We start from the raw sequence: 16,605 nt of genomic DNA, 5'->3' as shown, positions 1-16,605 counted from the left end.
TACGAAGACAAATGTATATAATATTATATATTGCACACATAATACTACATACATAATTCATAAAGAGCTCTTTACAGATATAAAGAAAAAATATAAACAACTCTCTTTAAAAATGTGCAATAGTATGAATATACATTTAACAGAAAAGAACATGTAAAAGGCTAGAAACATGTGAAAAATATGCTCATCCCCACTTTTGCTTATAGCAAAGTAGATAAAAACAACCATGAGATAATAGTGTTAGCCTGGCAAAAATGTTATACACTGATAAAACTTTGTAGAGGTGAGGCTATGGGGAAATGGTGGATAATTCACATCATTAGTGGGAATGTAAATGAATTCATTTTGAAAGGGCAATCTGCCATTATTTGTGAACATTTAAATGTACACATTCTTTGATCTAGTGATTCCACATTTAGAAACCTAACATGATATACTCTTAACAAAAATGTAAAGATGCATTTAGTGTGAGTCCATCTTTTAATAAACATGTATGTGCATATATGTGCACATATGTATACAAACACATATAGTTCTGTATACATTGTTGTATGTGCCAAGAAAACATTTTAGAAGTTCTGCAGTTCTTTTCTATGAGGAATGAGGAGTGGTAGGTTGGAAAAGGAAGCTTTTTACAATAAGTAAGTATATGTTTATAATAGAAAAACCAATAAAACTTCCAATCACATAAAGCAAGGATTTTAAAAAATGTTTATTTATTTATTTTGAGAGAGATACAGCATGAGCAGGGGAGGGGCAGAGAGAGAGAGAGAATTCCAAGCAGACTCTGCGCTCTGCATGGAGCCTGACTTGGGGTGGGATCATGACCTGAGCCAAGATCAAGAGTCCGATGCTTAACTGTCTGAGCTACCCAAGTGTCCCATAAAGCAGGGATTTGGATGCCAATGTTGAGTGTAGAAGCTGTAAACTTGGGCTCCTATTAGGCAGCAAGCTGCAAGGAAGCTCTCTGTATTATTCTGGAAGCCTCAAAAGAATGCTTTGTTTGCAGTAAGAGACTGAGACAAAATCCATCCATAAGCTGGGGAAGTGGTAAGAAAGCTTGTAGTCTACCAGGCCTTAAATGTGTTGGTGGGGAAGCACCGATCATGCGAAAATTGAAACACAAGGCCAGCACTTCAGGTGCTCAGGAAATCCTAAGCCAATAAGAGACCAATCAGAGACCACCAAAACCCCAAAGCTCCATAGAAACAAAAGCAGAACCATTCTGTAGGAGCACTTTCATAACCCAAGAACTCCCACAACAAGAAGAAAACAACAGCACTGAAGACAAGCTCACAGAAACAATACAAAAATATAAAACCCATAGAGAAATAATTTACCATGAGGGGTAGTCAACAGACATTACTTAGGATCCTAAGAAGAAATGAAGATGATAGAGCACCTCTGAAAGGATGAAACAGGTTTAATATTATTACAAGGAGAAAAGCAAGAAATCTTAAAATAGGTTCCATGGCAGATGAAGTATAGCTGAAGAGATTTAATGAGCTGGAACACAGATTTGAAGAAACTATGCAGTTATCAGCCCAAAACATTGAGGAGGTTTAAGAGTTGCAGAGGAAAGAAGAAGGTCTAACATAGGCTGACTAGTCATTTTATTTTATTTTATTTTTAAAGTTTATTTATTTTGAGAGAGAGAGAGAGAGAGAGAGAGAGCGAGTGAGCAAGTGAGCATATGCAAGCAGGGGAGGGGCAGTGAGAGAAGGAGAAAGAGAATCTCAAATCCCAGGTAGGCTCCATGATCAGCAGGGAGCCTGACACGGGGCTCAATCAGGGGCTGAACCCTGAGATCAGACCTGAGCCGAAATCAAGAGTCAGATGCTCAACCCACTGAGCCACCCAGGCACCCTGATGAGGCATTTTAGGTGAAAGAGACAGAAACAATGGGAGAGGCAACATACAGAGTGATGTCCTTGGCAATGTATAGATTGAAGTCCTCAGAAAGAAAAAGTACACCAGTTCCTAAGTAGGAAAAATAAAGCGAAATAAAATACCTAGACACATCACAGTGAGACTTCAAAATACCAAAGACAAAGAGAATATCTGAAAAGACATCTAGAGAGAAAGGACATAACTAGGAACAACAATCAAACTGATAGCAGATTTCTTTTTGGCAACAATGGATACTCAAAGACAATGGGCTTTCATGGTCTCCCAGTGATAAGAGAAAGTATCTAGCTACCAAGAATTCAATGCCTAGCGAAATTCTCGGTCAAGAGAAAGGCAGAATATAGATTTCAAAGTGAATAAAGATTTCAAAGTAAATAAAGACACACGGAGTTTACCATCCACATGGTCTTATTGAACTAAAGGATACACTTTGGTAAGAAGGAAACTGAACCCAGAGGGGGAGACTGAGATGCAAGAAGCAACCGTGAAAGAAGACATTTTTAAATATGTTGGCCAAAGTAAAGGAATACGGACTGATTTTTTAAAAGGTGAATTTGGAGGGGCGCCTGGGTGGCTTAGTCAGTTGAGCGTCCGACTTTCGCTTAGGTCATGATCTCGCGGTTCGTGGGTTCGAGCCCCGTGTCGGGCTCTGTGCCGACTGCCAGCTCAGATCCTGGAGCCTATTTTGGAGTCTGTATATCCCTCTCTCTCTCTGACCCTCCCCTGCTCATGCTGTCTCTCTCTCTCTCCTAGAAATAAATAAAAAATATTAAAAAAATAAATAAATAAAAGGTGAATTTGGAGAGTTAGTTCCAGAGGATTTTGAAAAAAGAATGTGCAATAATAGGCAAATATTAAGAGTCCAGTAACATAAAAGACACAAAAAGGGGAATCAGAATTAAATGTTCTAAACTTATCAAGGTGCCTGGCTGGCTCAGGTGGGAGAGCACGCGGCTCTTGATTTCAGGGTTGTGAATTTGAGCCCCATGTTGGGGGTAGAGATTACTAAAACAAAGCAAAAGTTTAAATGTCTCCTATTGCTCAAAGGGATGATAAAGAAATCTACTGACTTCAGACTTGCTGAATTCTATGTTAAAAGAATAGAGATAGAATATATAACTTCCAAACTTGTATAGAAGAGAGGGAAATAAAACCTGATCTATCCAATATAAAGGAGAACAGAGCAAAGAAAAATCATGGCAAATAGAAACTATTAAGATGATAAAAATATTTCCAAATATTATAAAAATGAAAATGGATTAAAATTGCCTCCTCAAACACAAATTCTCAGATTGAATTTAAAAACAAAGCCAGCTATATGCTTTTCAAAAGGAGACAAATTCAGTGACTTCTGTCATGGCAGACTAAGCCAACTAGCCCCTCCTGCTGTAAACAGCTAGAAAAATGAATAAAATATATGAAAAATACTGTTTTCAGACATTGGACAGCTGGTCAGGAGACACAGAACACTGGACACAGGATGTGAGAGGAGGGAAGCTGATGACCGGCTCTATTTTCGTCTTCAATCTACCTGTACCAGGTGAAGGGGGAAGGGGACCCCAAGCAGAGCACAGTGGTCTCACAGGGATGAGGATAGAAGACTGGGAAACTGCAGGGGGACTGAGGCACCTAGAAGTGAGAGAGCGAGTGTGAAAATGGGAAATTCTGCCTCCCTGCCCCCCAACCTCACAAGATCAGAACAGATTCTTCAGATAAGGAAAGGAGTGGAACTGGGGATCTCAGAGAAAGGCAGGTCCTGTACTTTGGTGTGAGAAATCCAAATACTTTTGGGCGGTGTCTGAATGCAGAGGGAGCTTGGGCCCTCTTTCCTTGTTAGAGCTCAGGGAGACAGCAATGCCCCACAGCAGAAGCAGCCACGTGTCTTGGCTAATGGCCCTGAGAGGGCCACAGAGAGCTCCCTCACACCTTAAAATGACATAGAGCAGCAGAGTGAACCCAAAAAGGTCAAGGGTATCAGCTGAGAGAAAAACACACATACTCATGACTCTGAAAGTGAGCACCTCCTTAAATTTTGTGCTCTGCGTACCTTGCTTGCCTCGCCCTAGTTCCAGCTCTGCATGGAGAGAGGCCCTGGTAGATGAAATACCACATGGAGAGAGAGGCCAGTAAAGGAGCCCTGAGGTGCCTCCGCTGACCTTCCAGCTGAACGGGGTCATACAAGTGATCCTGCCTGGCGTTGTATGGAACAGAATTACCTACATAACCCACAAGGCCACGAGAAAGAATAAACCATTGTGTGTGAAGCCATGAACTTTGGAATGGCTTGTTATATAGCAATACATAACTAAGTCACTTTTGTTCACAAAATCCCCAAAACTCAGGTGAAACTCGAGGGAAGTGGGAGAGAAAGCCTAAATTGAGTATGTTTCTTCCCTTTGCTAGACTAGAGGCTTGTGCTATCCATTACATTTCAATTACAGAGATAAAAATTAATGTGACTTTTCCCTTATCCCTGAGTATATCTGAATTTGTATCTTCTGTATGGACTACATGAAAAGAAAACAATTCTAATAGTTCGTCACTCCTCACTGCTTCGGGAATGGTCATTCATCGACCACTCCCCAGCACCTCATTTTTCTCTGTGGCAAACTGCCCCTCCTCTATTCTGTGAGCACCTGGAGGTTCTTCTAGTCGAGGTGCCTGGCCCTTGTTTAGGGATGGACATGGGAACAACCCAGGCCAGCTAGACCTTCTCTCCCACAACCTGCTGGCATAAGAACTGGAAGCCACTGGGCCTGTGTTGTTCCAGTGCCCCAGGAGGGACCACCCAAGGGTTCCTATGATCAAGATTCCCTGACCTCCTTAGGCTCCTCTCCTGCCTGTCTTTTTTTTTTAATTTTTAATGTTTATTTATTTTTGGGAGACAGAGAAGCAGAGTAAGCAGAGGAGGGGCAGAGAGAGAGGGAGACACAGAATCTGAAGCAGGCTCCAGGCTCTGAGCTGTCAGCACAGAGCCCAATGTAGGGCTTGAACCCACAAAGCACAGGAAGTCAGACCCGGGCTGAAGTCAGACGCTTAACCAACTGAGCCACCCAGATGCCCCATCTCCTGCCCTGTCCTTTAAAACCTGCAAGCACCTTCCAAAACTCTGCCTTTCCCTTAACGTACCAGAAGTGGTTTCTACTGTCTGTCACCAAAGAGCCCTGGTTGCCTGCCCTGTTAGGGCAAGGACTCAGTGGTTCCTTTATATTTTTCAGCATGGAGGTCACATGGTTGGGCCATGTGTTGGCCTGAGTACCTGCAATTCTTGCCAAAAGAGTCACTTGAGCAAGGAGCACTGATTTATCTGAATGGAAGTCTGTCAACAACCCCTTGGAGGAAACTACACCTGCTGGTCCATCTATGAGTGGCTCTCTCGCTCTTTGTAATTCAGACGTCAGTCTAGCCTCTGTCTTCCCACTAAAGTCCCCAGTGGCGCCAAGTGCAGTGCCATATTCATCAGAGATTTCAACTATTTGTGGATTCATCTGACTGACTTAACTAGTGCAGAGAGCCTCTCCCGTGAGACTCCCACCACATGTCCACATGCATATAGCAGTCCCATTGGATACACATAGGACAGGGCAAACCACAAGAATGACAATAGGGCGCCAAGGCCCTGGGGCACTTAGTTGAGCACACAAGTGATGACTGGGAATGCCCTAGAACAACACTGTAGGAGCCAAACTCTCCAGGAAGGTGGGCCCAGTCACAGATGAGGCCTGGCCCCTGTCCAAGAAAGATGCCCTTTTGCCAGGCTGTCCATACCCCATACCCACGTGGGCCCATGGGAGTATGTCCCTGGGTGCCATGTGTTACCGTTTCTGTAGGACCGTGACAAACTCGGTGAGCCGGTCGCGTTCCACCTCAGCAGCCTGCCAGAGGGCCTTGAGCTCTGTCACTTGTGCCTGCCAGCCCTTTTGTTCTTGGGAGTCCGAGAACCTGGGGACCAGGGTGGGTGCAGAGGGCAAAAGTCATCGGAGGGGCTATCTGAAGACACACACTTACCTGTGATGGTGGGAGGGACTGTAAGAACATTCAGGGAACCTCAGAGACAGGTAGAGACAAGGAAGTCAACCCTGCCCTTCCTGGCGCTGCTGGTCTTCCTCCTCTGGCTTCTTCTCAGCCCACTGTTTTTTTACCTGCTGAAATCTCTACTTCACTTAGCTGGCTGCACAGCCAGACCCCACTAGGGCTAGGGCTGCATCAGTACCTCTGTCCATCCAGTCCCTGGAGGGGCCTGGAATTAGGCTGGCTGCTAAGGAATTTGGCCTTTGAGGGCCTGGGGTGCCCTGGGCACCTGCGTGGACAGGGGTCTGGCCATCATGCCCATTGCCGGGTGGGCCCAGTCTCTGTCTCGCTCTCAGTCTCTCCCAGCCCTCCCGCACCTCCTGCCTTAGCCTCAAGCCCAGCCCACTTTGTGACTTGATCAGTTTTCTTCAATGCTCATCTAGCCTGTCATTGCTCCTCTCCTTGCCGCTAGGCCTGCCTACCAGCCCCTTACCTGCTGGCTGGAGCCCAGACAGAAGGTGCACTCTGCCCCTCGTCCACCCCCCAAAGCCCACTTGTGAGTCCCAAGCTGCTCTCTGCTTTTCCCTCATCTTTCCCCCTGAGACACAGGTGACCCTGGGTTTGCTCTTCTAGCATCGCAGGACACATGGAGAGCTGGGCTGAGCCCAGAGGCTAACTTGTTCTGTGGTCTTGGGTTGGCCCTCTCTGGACCTGGGTCTGTCCTCTGAACGCTGAGGGGCTTGGCTGCAACGGGCCCTGAGGACTGCAGATTCCTCCATGCTCTGACTCCTAAATATACTTGAAGGCTTTGCTGCTCAAACTACATAGTTGCTGAACCAAGTGCCCGTGGATCCAGATCTGCCGAGTCAAGACCTGCGTGTAACCTGGCAGGTGCCCGGCTGGTCTGTGACACAGTGGTTCAGGAAGTTCTGAGCAAACCACCTCCACAATTTTCTCATGGGGTGGAGTGGGGGGGGATAATGGGAGCTGCAGGAGAAAGGGGACTGACCCCCTCACCCTTGCCCTTCTCCCAGATATGCCATCACAGTTACCACGCCAGCCCCGATAGACACCCTCCCTGTCACTGTCAGAAGAGGTCTGTGTGCTCCACGAGAGTAGGGCCTGCATTTGGTCGAGTTCAGTAGCTATTTGGGTAGCGTGCAAGCAATAAGTTTGAGAGCCAGAGGTCTGGACAGCTGGGGAGTATACCTGCTCCTGCTTCCCTGTGGAGTGCAAAGGTTACGGCCACACAGGCCTAGAAGGCTCATATCTTGTCCCTCTTCCTGTTCCCACTACTGTGACCAAAACCTCAGAGAGGCAGAGCCCGTCCATTCTCCCTGTGGCACCAGGAGGCTTCCCACATTTGGAAGTGTGGCACGTGCCCTTGTTGCTCAGAGCAGCCCACTCTCCCCCAAGTGCCCTTATGACCCCAGGCTGATGGGTGGGGCAGTTGCAGGGTTGGCCTTGGCCCATGGTCCCTGTGCTGCCACACATCAGGCCACAAGTGTCTCAGGAAACAGCATCTTGGAGAGGATCGATGCCCGGAGCCATAGCACAAGTCAGATGTGGACTAGGGCTGCTCAGAGGCCTGGGCTGGGACCTGAGCCGACCTGCCATGGTGGCAGGGAAGGGGGCTGATGGCAGGGGCAGGGCTCCAGTGGACAGTGGGCAGGGCTCAAGACAGGGCTCGGAGGCAGGACAAAGCTACCATTTGTCTGCAAGCTGGCAGGGAGAACAAAAGACCCATTTAAACCCAAGGCTTGATTCTAACAACAAAGAGCGGGCCAGAGAGCTGAGGGGATATCAATGACATAAAGTGGTAACCCATAAGACATGAAATTCTCCCCCTGGAGATCAAGTCTCAGTGGGGAAGAGAAGGCAAGGATAGGTACTAGGCTCCAGGCCCTGGAAGAGTCCTTGTGTTAACTCTGCGGTAGCAGGAAGGGACACCGGACTGCAAGCCAGAGGCCAAGGCTCCAGGTCTGAAGCCACTTGCTCTATCACCTTGGAGAAGGCACTGAGCCTCCCTGACCCTCCATGTCCTTACGTAAATTTGGAAAGAGTCCTTCAACTTGGCTTGGCCTCAGTTTCCCCTCCTGTTCATGGGATGGCAGAACTGGCTGAGCGATCAAGGGTGGGAAGGATTGTGGGGGTTCCATGATCCTGGGTTCATACCTGGTTGAGGGCCCATGAGGACTGGGCAGAGAAGGCCATGTGAGGGCAGATTCCACCAGCGTGTGGCCCAGGCTGGTCACGGAGCTGTGTGAAGGCAAAAGGGGCTCATCACCATGGGAAGGCCGGCTGGGCCCCACCAGGGAGGATAGCAGGGCCCGGCTGGGATCTGGGGAGCTGGAGGAAGTGGGCAGTGCTGGTCTTCACAGCAAGCCTGGTGGGGCAGTCCTGTGGACATGCTGCCCTTCTTCCCAGAGCTCTTGTTTGCTCAAAAAGAGACAGAACCAGGAGACATCAGAACCTTGAGCAATCCAACGCAGGTCTATTTGAGAATCCTAGAATCAGGTGCGTTTCAAGGCCACCTCTGAGAGGATATTACAGGAAGCTGCAACCAGACGCTCTTGTGGGAATAATTCCTGGGCCTAATGTCTCCTTCGTGCAGACGCAGGGCTAATGGAATAGGAGAGGCCCGCACATTGGAAGGACAACGAATGGCACAGTCGTCTGAAAATTGCACCCGTGGCTTCCCAGCAGAGGAAGCCGTTTCTCTGAATAAATAATATTCACTTATCAATCCCTCTATCCCACTTTTTTCTTACCGAGAAGATCCAAGCCTGCCAACGTGATCGCCTGCTGAGGCAGGGGCCTGGGTCTGGCCTGGGTCCTCCAGGAACTTAGTGTAGGTGGGGTTGACCTCAGGCCCACTGGACCCCTCGCCCACTCCTTTATTCCGAAGATACTGCAGGGAACAGACATGAGTTCGACTCTCAGCACTTTGGCTCAGAAGCCTGGAGAAGGCAGGAGGGGGCCCTGGCTTGAGTTCTGGCCTTTTAGGGGATATGAAAGAGGCTTCTTTTCAGGAGTGAAAAGCGAAGCTGTTTGGTGAAGGCACTTCTTGCATGATAATGACATCTAATAATGCCTCTCTTCAGAAAGAGAGCTACATGGAGTGAGGTGGTGACTGGGCCAGGAAGCTGTTCTACATTCAGGTCCCAAAGGGAAGTGCTTGGCCTTTGATTCAGGCCAGATCGGAGGCTGACGTCTTTGAGTGGGCCCACCTCTCTGGGCAGCCCCACCCACACAGGGTGAATGCCAGGTGTGACTTGAGGCTGGCTGCCTTTGTCAGCTGGAGACACTTGGACTTCCCAGACACCTGGAGCCACAGAGGGTGTGGCAGGGCCACAGCGAGGACCAGAAGTCTTGGAGGGAGGCTGGGCTTCCCAGGCCCCCTTCCCTCCTGCCACCTCCTAAATCGGGTTAGCTGGTGAGGCCAGATGGAAGGAGGAGCACTGGAGGAACCCCAGCAGGAGGTCAGGCCATCAGGGATGGACAGTTGGTGTGAGTCCCAGACAACCTAGCATGTCCTCCAGCCCTACCCATCCTGAGACATAGGCACCAGCTTCTCTCGTGGCCCCCATTTAGGCTGACGACCTTTGGGGTAAGAATTGGTTCTCTGTTGTGTGCCTGGAGCCAGGACAGTGGTGAAGTGAAAGTTCTGGAATGTTCCCGTGTGCTCCTTGAGATTACACTTCCCAATGGGAAGCAAGGTGAGGACTGAAAGGCAATGCCCCCACTCATGGCCACACATACACCGTCCCTAGGCCTTTGTCAACCCTGGGCTCCCTTTCTTCAGCCTCGTGGCTACAACATTTTCTACCATAGCCACTTCTGAGGTCCCAGGCCACCCTGGCTTCTGGGGACAGATGGCTGCGAGACAAACCACCAACCCCAGGTAACACCGCACTGAGGCTGGGGCTGAGGGCCTCCTGGGCTCCCACACTTTTGACTGGACCTGGATCCCTGGGAACAAAGGGCAAGGCTGCTCTGTGACATGCCTTTGGCTGTCCCAGTCAACCTGGCTGTGAGGTCTCTCTGTCACTGGGAGACTTGTCTGCCTGTCATGAAATCCTTCCCCCTCAGAGGCCACCAGTTCCCCTCCCCTCTGAGCACCAGCACCACTACCATAGGAAGGAGCCACAGAGAGTCCATGGTTCCACGGTGCCTGACCCCAGCAGCCCTGGCTGTGCCAACAAGGCACCTGCCAAGGAGCCCCCTTGTTAGACAAGCATTAAGCACTTATGAGCAGCCTGGGGGCTCAGTCTTGTACCAGGCAAGGGGGTACCATGGTGTGCACCCCCTCAGTAGGAGTTTAGGGGGGAAACAGGAAGATGATCACAGAGGGTGACAAAAGTTTGGCTTGGGGGTGCCAGGGTAGTTAGGAGAGTGCCCAGGAAGGGCATGTAACACAGAATTCAAGCCTTGGGGCTCCCTGGAGAAGCTCATGACTAGGTAAGGCCTGAGGCTGGGGACCATCGACCAGGAAGTGGCAGTGGGGGAGGAAAGGGAAGGCACATGTTTCAGGCATGTGCACAAGCCTGGCATGGGGACAAAGCAGGGCCACGTAAGGAGCTAAATGGTGGCCTCATGGCCAGATGTAGGGGAAAGGGAGGGGTGAAAAGAAGATGCAGGAGGGGTGGTAGCAATAGCTCCTCACAAGTTGGACAGAGTGTGGCTTCCTTTCTGCCCTCCTGCTACCTAGAATGGGAATGTAAAGGCTGGCACTGTAGCCACCATCTGGAATCATGAGGGTGAGGGCCACAGGTGGGGAGGGAGATGGGGAGTTGGAAGGAGCCTGGACCTTTGAGGATTGAGTGAGGCCAAGGGGGATGGCGGAGCCCCAGACAGGTTTTAGGCAGAGAAGGGGGACGGTCAGAGAAAAGAGAGGAAGGGCATGTGAGATTGGGAGGGAAGCCAGGGAAGCAGAGGGCCGAAGTGGGGCTGGGTAGGGCAGGGTGCAATCTGAATAAGGCAGGTGGGAAGAGGAAGTTGCTGAGATTTCTCTGGATGGTGGATGGACTTGCCAGGGCTTGGAATTGGACGTCGGACCGAATCAGGCCAGTGCACCGCTCACCTGCACACCAAGTTGGCCGATCTCTACCTCCAGCTGCTGCACCTTGGCCTCCCTCTCGGCCACCATGGCCCGCAGCTGGGCAATGAGGCTGCTGGTCTGCTGAGCCTCACTGTTGACCTGCTGGTCCTGGCGGATCTGGGACACCCGTGTCTTTTCTTCCTGCTGACTCAGGCTGCCCAGGATCTCCTGTAGCTGCTTCAGCTGGTCCTGGGGGGCCGAGCAGGAGGCAAGATGACAGACAGTGTTAGCTGTGACCCCTGGGCAAGGCAGGATGGGGAAGACCGCCTCCCCTCACCCATTCCCTGCTCCTGCAGGAACCTGATAGTGGGACACTCCCTGTTCCCTTGGGAAGCTGAGAAGGCACCTTCCTTGCCTGCCTCAGGGGGGCTCAACCAGGCAGGTAGGAGCCATGGACAACTTCTTTCTCTGAAATTGAGCCAAGGACATCCAATGGGCTCTCAGGACAATAGAAAGCAGCTCAGATGGTGGCTCCTCAGCCAGTGTGGGAGATATTTGGGTAAAAAAAGACCCTATCCCCTCGCTGGGAGATGGCCTTGAAGGCAGTACCTGCAGCCCTCACCAAGGATCCCTCGGCACCTGACCAGGGCACTGGCTCCTGCAGATGCTCCCAGGAGACTACTGGGGTGGGGGCTTTACCCGCAGGCCATCAGAAAGGACAGGGCAGTGATTTGGAACGGGTTGTCCCCAACTCATAGTGGAGGAAACTGAGGCCCAGAGAGCCCAAGGGCACCCTGCCCTGGCAGGGCGGGGGCTTGTCTGTAGCTTTCCTCATGCCATCTGTAGTAACATGTGGTGGCACACGGGGACCTCAGGGGACATCCAGCCCTACATCTGTTATTTAAAAACTAGGAGCTGAGGCTCAGAGAGGAGGTGCAATTGACCCAGGGTCACACAATGAAGTTTCTGCAGATGTGGGCCTAGAGCTCAGGTCTCCTGTGCTCCACCTACCACCCTGCCTGGTGAAGTTATTATGGATGAGGGTGGGGCCCAAGCAGCACCTGTGTCCCCATGCACCCTGGTCAAGCCAGGCACGACTGCCTCAAGGGCCTGGAGTACAGCTTGGGAGTCAGGGGCTAAAACCCCAGAGCACTTCAGGTCCAAGAGAGAAAAGACCAGGTTAAAGTCAGGAAAGCAGTGCAGCCTTGCTAATCAAGGAAGGCTTTATGGTCAGATAATCCTGGTTTGAACTCAGTTGTATGGTCTTGGACGACTTTGCTAATTGGAATCTTAGTTTGCCCATGTGTGAGATGGGATTATAATGTATGGCCCTAGGGGTTGTCTTGGAGACTAACCATTATGAACCAAAGGTGCCCCAGGTGCCCAGAAGGGGAGGGGCTCTTTGCTGTCACATGGACAAGAGTGTACTGGACCCCTGTTCAGTTGTCCCTTCCATTCCTTGATGAGAAAATAACCAGGGTGTAATCCCTTCTTCCTCCTTATCCAGGTCTTCCTTCCTTGGGCTCCACAGCTTCAGTGGCTGGTGGCTGGTGCTGGCTCGGACATGTCACAGCCTGCACCAACAGGATGCAATACAACGTGTCCACACGCTCAGGTAGCCTCTGAGCTGCTCCTGTCCCAGGGGCATCACTTTGGGGCAGGGGCCCATGGAGAGATGATAGGCTTCTGGGTTACGCGGGTGGCATTTTGGGGCAAGTGAGGGCTCACTCTGGCTAGGGCTGGGTCACGGGCTTCTGGGTAGGGTAGGGGCCATGTTTAAGGGATTTGGCCTGGCTCTGGTGGGGCCTGAGAGGCTGGGCCATACCATGAGGGCGTCGATGAGCTCATCATCATGCCTGCCCTTCTCCACCAGTGTTCCCATCTGATTCCTCAAGGTCTTCACTTCACTTGACAGCACCTTGTTCCTGGACTTCACGCCCTCAAACTTTCTTTTCAGTTCTTCAAGCTCTCTCTGGAGGCCATCCCGCTCGCCCACAAGTTTCTGTAATAAGGAAGTACAGTCATGGGCAGTGGGGCTGAATGGGACCTCGGCCACATCTGGTCCCTGCTCACAGGTGAAGCCCAGAGCCGGTACCCTGACTCCCAGCCCTCGCCTCTCGGGGGTGTCAGGTGGGCCCACAGCCTCCTGTCCTTGCCCTGGAGCATGACAGATGTCACTAAAGAGGACAGCACTCCTCCATCAGCCCGAGAGTGCAGGCATCCAGGCAGCTGCCTTGCCCTGCCAGGGTCAGACAGGAGAGGATATGCACTTGGCAGTTCTGGGTGTATCTTCCAGAGAGCGCGGTTGTCCCCACCTCTCAATCCCTGCTTGAGCTGAGGAAAGAGAAAGACCATGCTTTAGTGAACAGCACCAAGTCCAGGGTTCAAACTGAAGTGGCTTGCCCCCCCAGGAGCTGGAATGAGAGTAGGCTGCACCGCTCCATGCGTGTCCCCATCAGCACTGACTGTGCCCTGCTCATGTCAGCTACAAACTGGCCATTCTGGTGCTGCACATGCCTTTGGAGTCTCCCCAACCTGTCCCTCCCCTCCCTTCTCCTTCTTTCTCAAATACTTCCTGTGGGCTTACTATGTACTTAACGTTATTGTAGGTGCTGGGGATACAACAGAGAAGAAAAGTTTTTGTCCCCAAGGGGCTAACATCCTAGCTGGAGAGACAGATGTCAAATGATGACAAGTGCTTATTGAAAAGTAGAGAGGGGAATGAGGTGGGAGTTGGGGGAGATAATGGCATGTTCCAGGAAGGCTTCTCTGAAGAGGTGACATCAGAGCAGAGACTAAAGGAGGTGAGGGTAGGAGAAAAGGCCCCGGGGTAGAACATGTGTGGCTAGAGCACAGCGAGCCAGGGGGCAGAGTCCAGATTAGATAAACCATCAGGAGCCAAGATTGAGACACTGAGGAGGGTTTGTGACAATGGGTGACATAAGCTGCTTTGGTCTTGAGGGTTAATTATCACTGGAAAAGTGTTTTCAGATCCCCGTGGACGTGATTTGTAGAAATGACAGATAGTAGAAGATGGTGGATCTAGAAGGCCTCCGATCTTTGCAGGGAGGCAGCCACTGTCCCTCTGTTGCTCTGCTGCCTCACCTCTAGTGGGCATCTGGCAGGGGAAGTGCACACAAGGAATACTTTCCTTCTACCGTATTGCAGCTCATGGTTCAATGACTACAACATACTCTGTTCTGTGTGAATGAGTAAGTCGGAGCCAGGTGCACCTGCAGCCCAACATTTTCAAGTGTCAGCCCCCGACTTCCCTTGGATCTTCTCCCTGTCTCCCCTACGCATCTAGGACACTCTCTGGAAGTCCTTCGCAACCCTTCCGCTCCTCCCCCTCCCATCTCATCATCGAGCCTTGCAAAGTCGACCCTCAAATGTTGCAGGTGTCTGGCCTTGGGCTATAGTCCTATAGTCGTGTCCTTAGTCGTGTCTCAGGTGGATTATCGCCTCTGCCTCCCATGCCTCCTCCAACCTGGCTGCCTATACCTGACCATGTGACCTTTCCCAAATGCACAGCATTCCGCATCCCTCCAAAACTTAAAACCCTTCAGTGGTTTTCCACCTCCTTCAAGATAAAAGCCTAAACCCCTGGCCGGCACACAAGGTCCACAAGGACCTGGCCCTGCCTGCTTCTCAAGTCCCATGTTCCCTCCTCACATCTGATGGTCTAGGATGTTGGGGGTGCAGCCTATCCCAGAGTGGGCACTCACAAATGCAGTCCCCTGATTACGAGATAAGGCCTCACTGTTAAGAAGCCCCTCTCCAGGGCCGGTGAAGTGGGCCTGCCCAGCCTCCCAGCACCCTGGCCTGCTTCTCCCTCCACCATCTGTGAGAAAGCCCTGCTTGCCACTTTCAAGCCAACCCTTGAGAGGCTGAGTCATCTCTCAGACCTAGGGGTGGGGATCTATCTGAAGCCCGGCCAGTCAAAGCATCCTGCACCATAATGGCAGTGACTGGCTCGGGGATGGGGAGATAGCTTAAGCTAGCCGGGTGGTATTTAATTCTGGGGCTTCATTGGAACTACTGGGAAGGAGAAGGCCTTTGTTTGTGGGGGCTGGGCTGGAAGACAGAAGCTGTGATCACCAGGCATCCCCACAGGAGAGATGAAGCCTGTCTGGAAAAAGTGGCTAAGACTAAGCCCCCAGATCCCTGGACCCCTCTGTGCCTCTAGACCACCTCTAGCCTGTTCACCTTTGTGGGCCAGAACATTTTTTGTCACACAAGACAACTTGGCTTCTGCCACTCCCAGCACAGCCAGTGGGAGGCAGTGTGCGGTGCCGGTGCCAGCTTGCCCTCCTCCCTGCAGCTTGGAGCGCTCCTCCACCGAACCCTACCTGACCCTGTCACTGGGTCGTCACTCTGGGCTATGACATCTTCCTCTCCTTTTACAGTGACAATTTCAGCTCCAATATCTCCAGAACAGCCAGGGTGGGGCCACCTAAAGCTCATGACACAGGCTGAGGGTGAGGACTCCGTCAAGCAGTTCAAGCTGGACTTACAGGATTTGAGGAATAGGCACTAACTTGACCTTAAACCCTAGGTGTCCCCTGCCTATAAGAGGTGTCTCAGAGCTCATGAGCACATGGGCCTCAGAGCCCTGCAGAGGTGGTCATGACCTCCCGGCCCCACACCCCTGACTAACCCCTTCCCTGGCCATGTGTTACCTCCCAGCCCTCCTGGTTTCCCCTTTCCAGGCTGCGAATCCTCAGCAGGTTTTTCTCCTGGGCAGACAGCTTCCTTGGGTCTGGATGGATAGACGGCTCATAACTGGACGCTCCTGCAGACTGGCTCCGGGTCTGTCCCAGCTGCTTCTCAAGCTCACGAACCTGAGAGTGGTAAACTTGTCAGGGGCTGCCCCGAGGTGCAACAGGAAACCCCACTGGACCAATGGACACAGAAGCCCCATATGAAGGGTACAGAGGTAGGGGGAGGAATCAGGCAGCATCTTGAGCAAAATAGGGGAGGACACGAGGGGGTTTCGTTTGAGAAGGAGAAAAATCACCCCATCCCTTTAGGGGCTATTTGAGACCAAGAAGCAGCTGTGTGGCTCCAGGAACCTGGGAAGGAGAGGAGGGATGATCTCAGTACAAGAAAGAACTCTCTAACAGACAGGTCACCCAAGACTTGGGAGGCCGTGGGTTGCTGGCTATTTGCAGGAGGTGCTGCAGATGGAGGACAGGGTTTAAGAGCTGAGAGACCAGCTCAAATCCTCACTCACTGTGACTTCGCACAGCTTATGTAGCTTCTCTGAATGTCGGGTCTCTCATCTATGAAATGAGCCTAAGAGTACACCCTGTATAGAGTTATAAGGATTCAGTATCCTGAACTTGTCTGAGCCTGGGAATGCCAAGATGCTTCTTAGAATGACAAATCTCAGGGCCCACTCCGGATTGACAAGTCAGAACTCCAGGGGAAGGACCTGGGGACCTGAATTTTAAATGAGTGGTAGGGTGATTTTTGGGATTAGGTAACTCTGAGAAACCCCAAGGTGGCCCAGGTGGAGTCCTCAGTACATGGTCCAGCACTCACAGGCTCTTGGCCAGTGGCAGGTGGATATCACCCCACAGAATGACGGCTTTGTTGCATTGGGGTTGAAGTGAATAATGCCTAGGGTCCTTCTAACTCTGGTT

At 51.2% G+C, this 16,605-nt stretch overlaps 1 protein-coding gene across 3 annotated transcripts in view; it reads right to left on the bottom strand.

The window, feature by feature from the left end:
* CCDC13 (coiled-coil domain containing 13) overlaps positions 1-16,605 on the bottom strand; it is a 51,339-nt gene that overhangs the window by 11,382 nt on the left and 23,352 nt on the right. For all 3 annotated transcript variants that reach the window (XM_039249860.1, XM_039249858.1, XM_039249859.1), the window contains exons 8-13: positions 15,640-15,801; positions 12,786-12,962; positions 11,003-11,209; positions 8,691-8,830; positions 8,095-8,178; positions 5,728-5,850 (exon numbers count right to left, since the gene is read on the bottom strand). In XM_039249860.1, coding sequence (XP_039105791.1) covers positions 5,728-5,850; positions 8,095-8,178; positions 8,691-8,830; positions 11,003-11,209; positions 12,786-12,962; positions 15,640-15,801 — 893 coding nt within the window. The remainder of the gene's footprint in view (positions 1-5,727; positions 5,851-8,094; positions 8,179-8,690; positions 8,831-11,002; positions 11,210-12,785; positions 12,963-15,639; positions 15,802-16,605) is intronic.

This window comes from Hyaena hyaena, unplaced genomic scaffold (assembly GCF_003009895.1).
Source record: "Hyaena hyaena isolate Hyena2069 unplaced genomic scaffold, ASM300989v1 scaffold_350, whole genome shotgun sequence".
Lineage (NCBI taxonomy): Eukaryota > Metazoa > Chordata > Mammalia > Carnivora > Hyaenidae > Hyaena > Hyaena hyaena.
The sequence above is the reverse complement of the archived record's forward strand: the minus strand, read 5'-3'. Positions and strand labels throughout refer to the sequence as shown.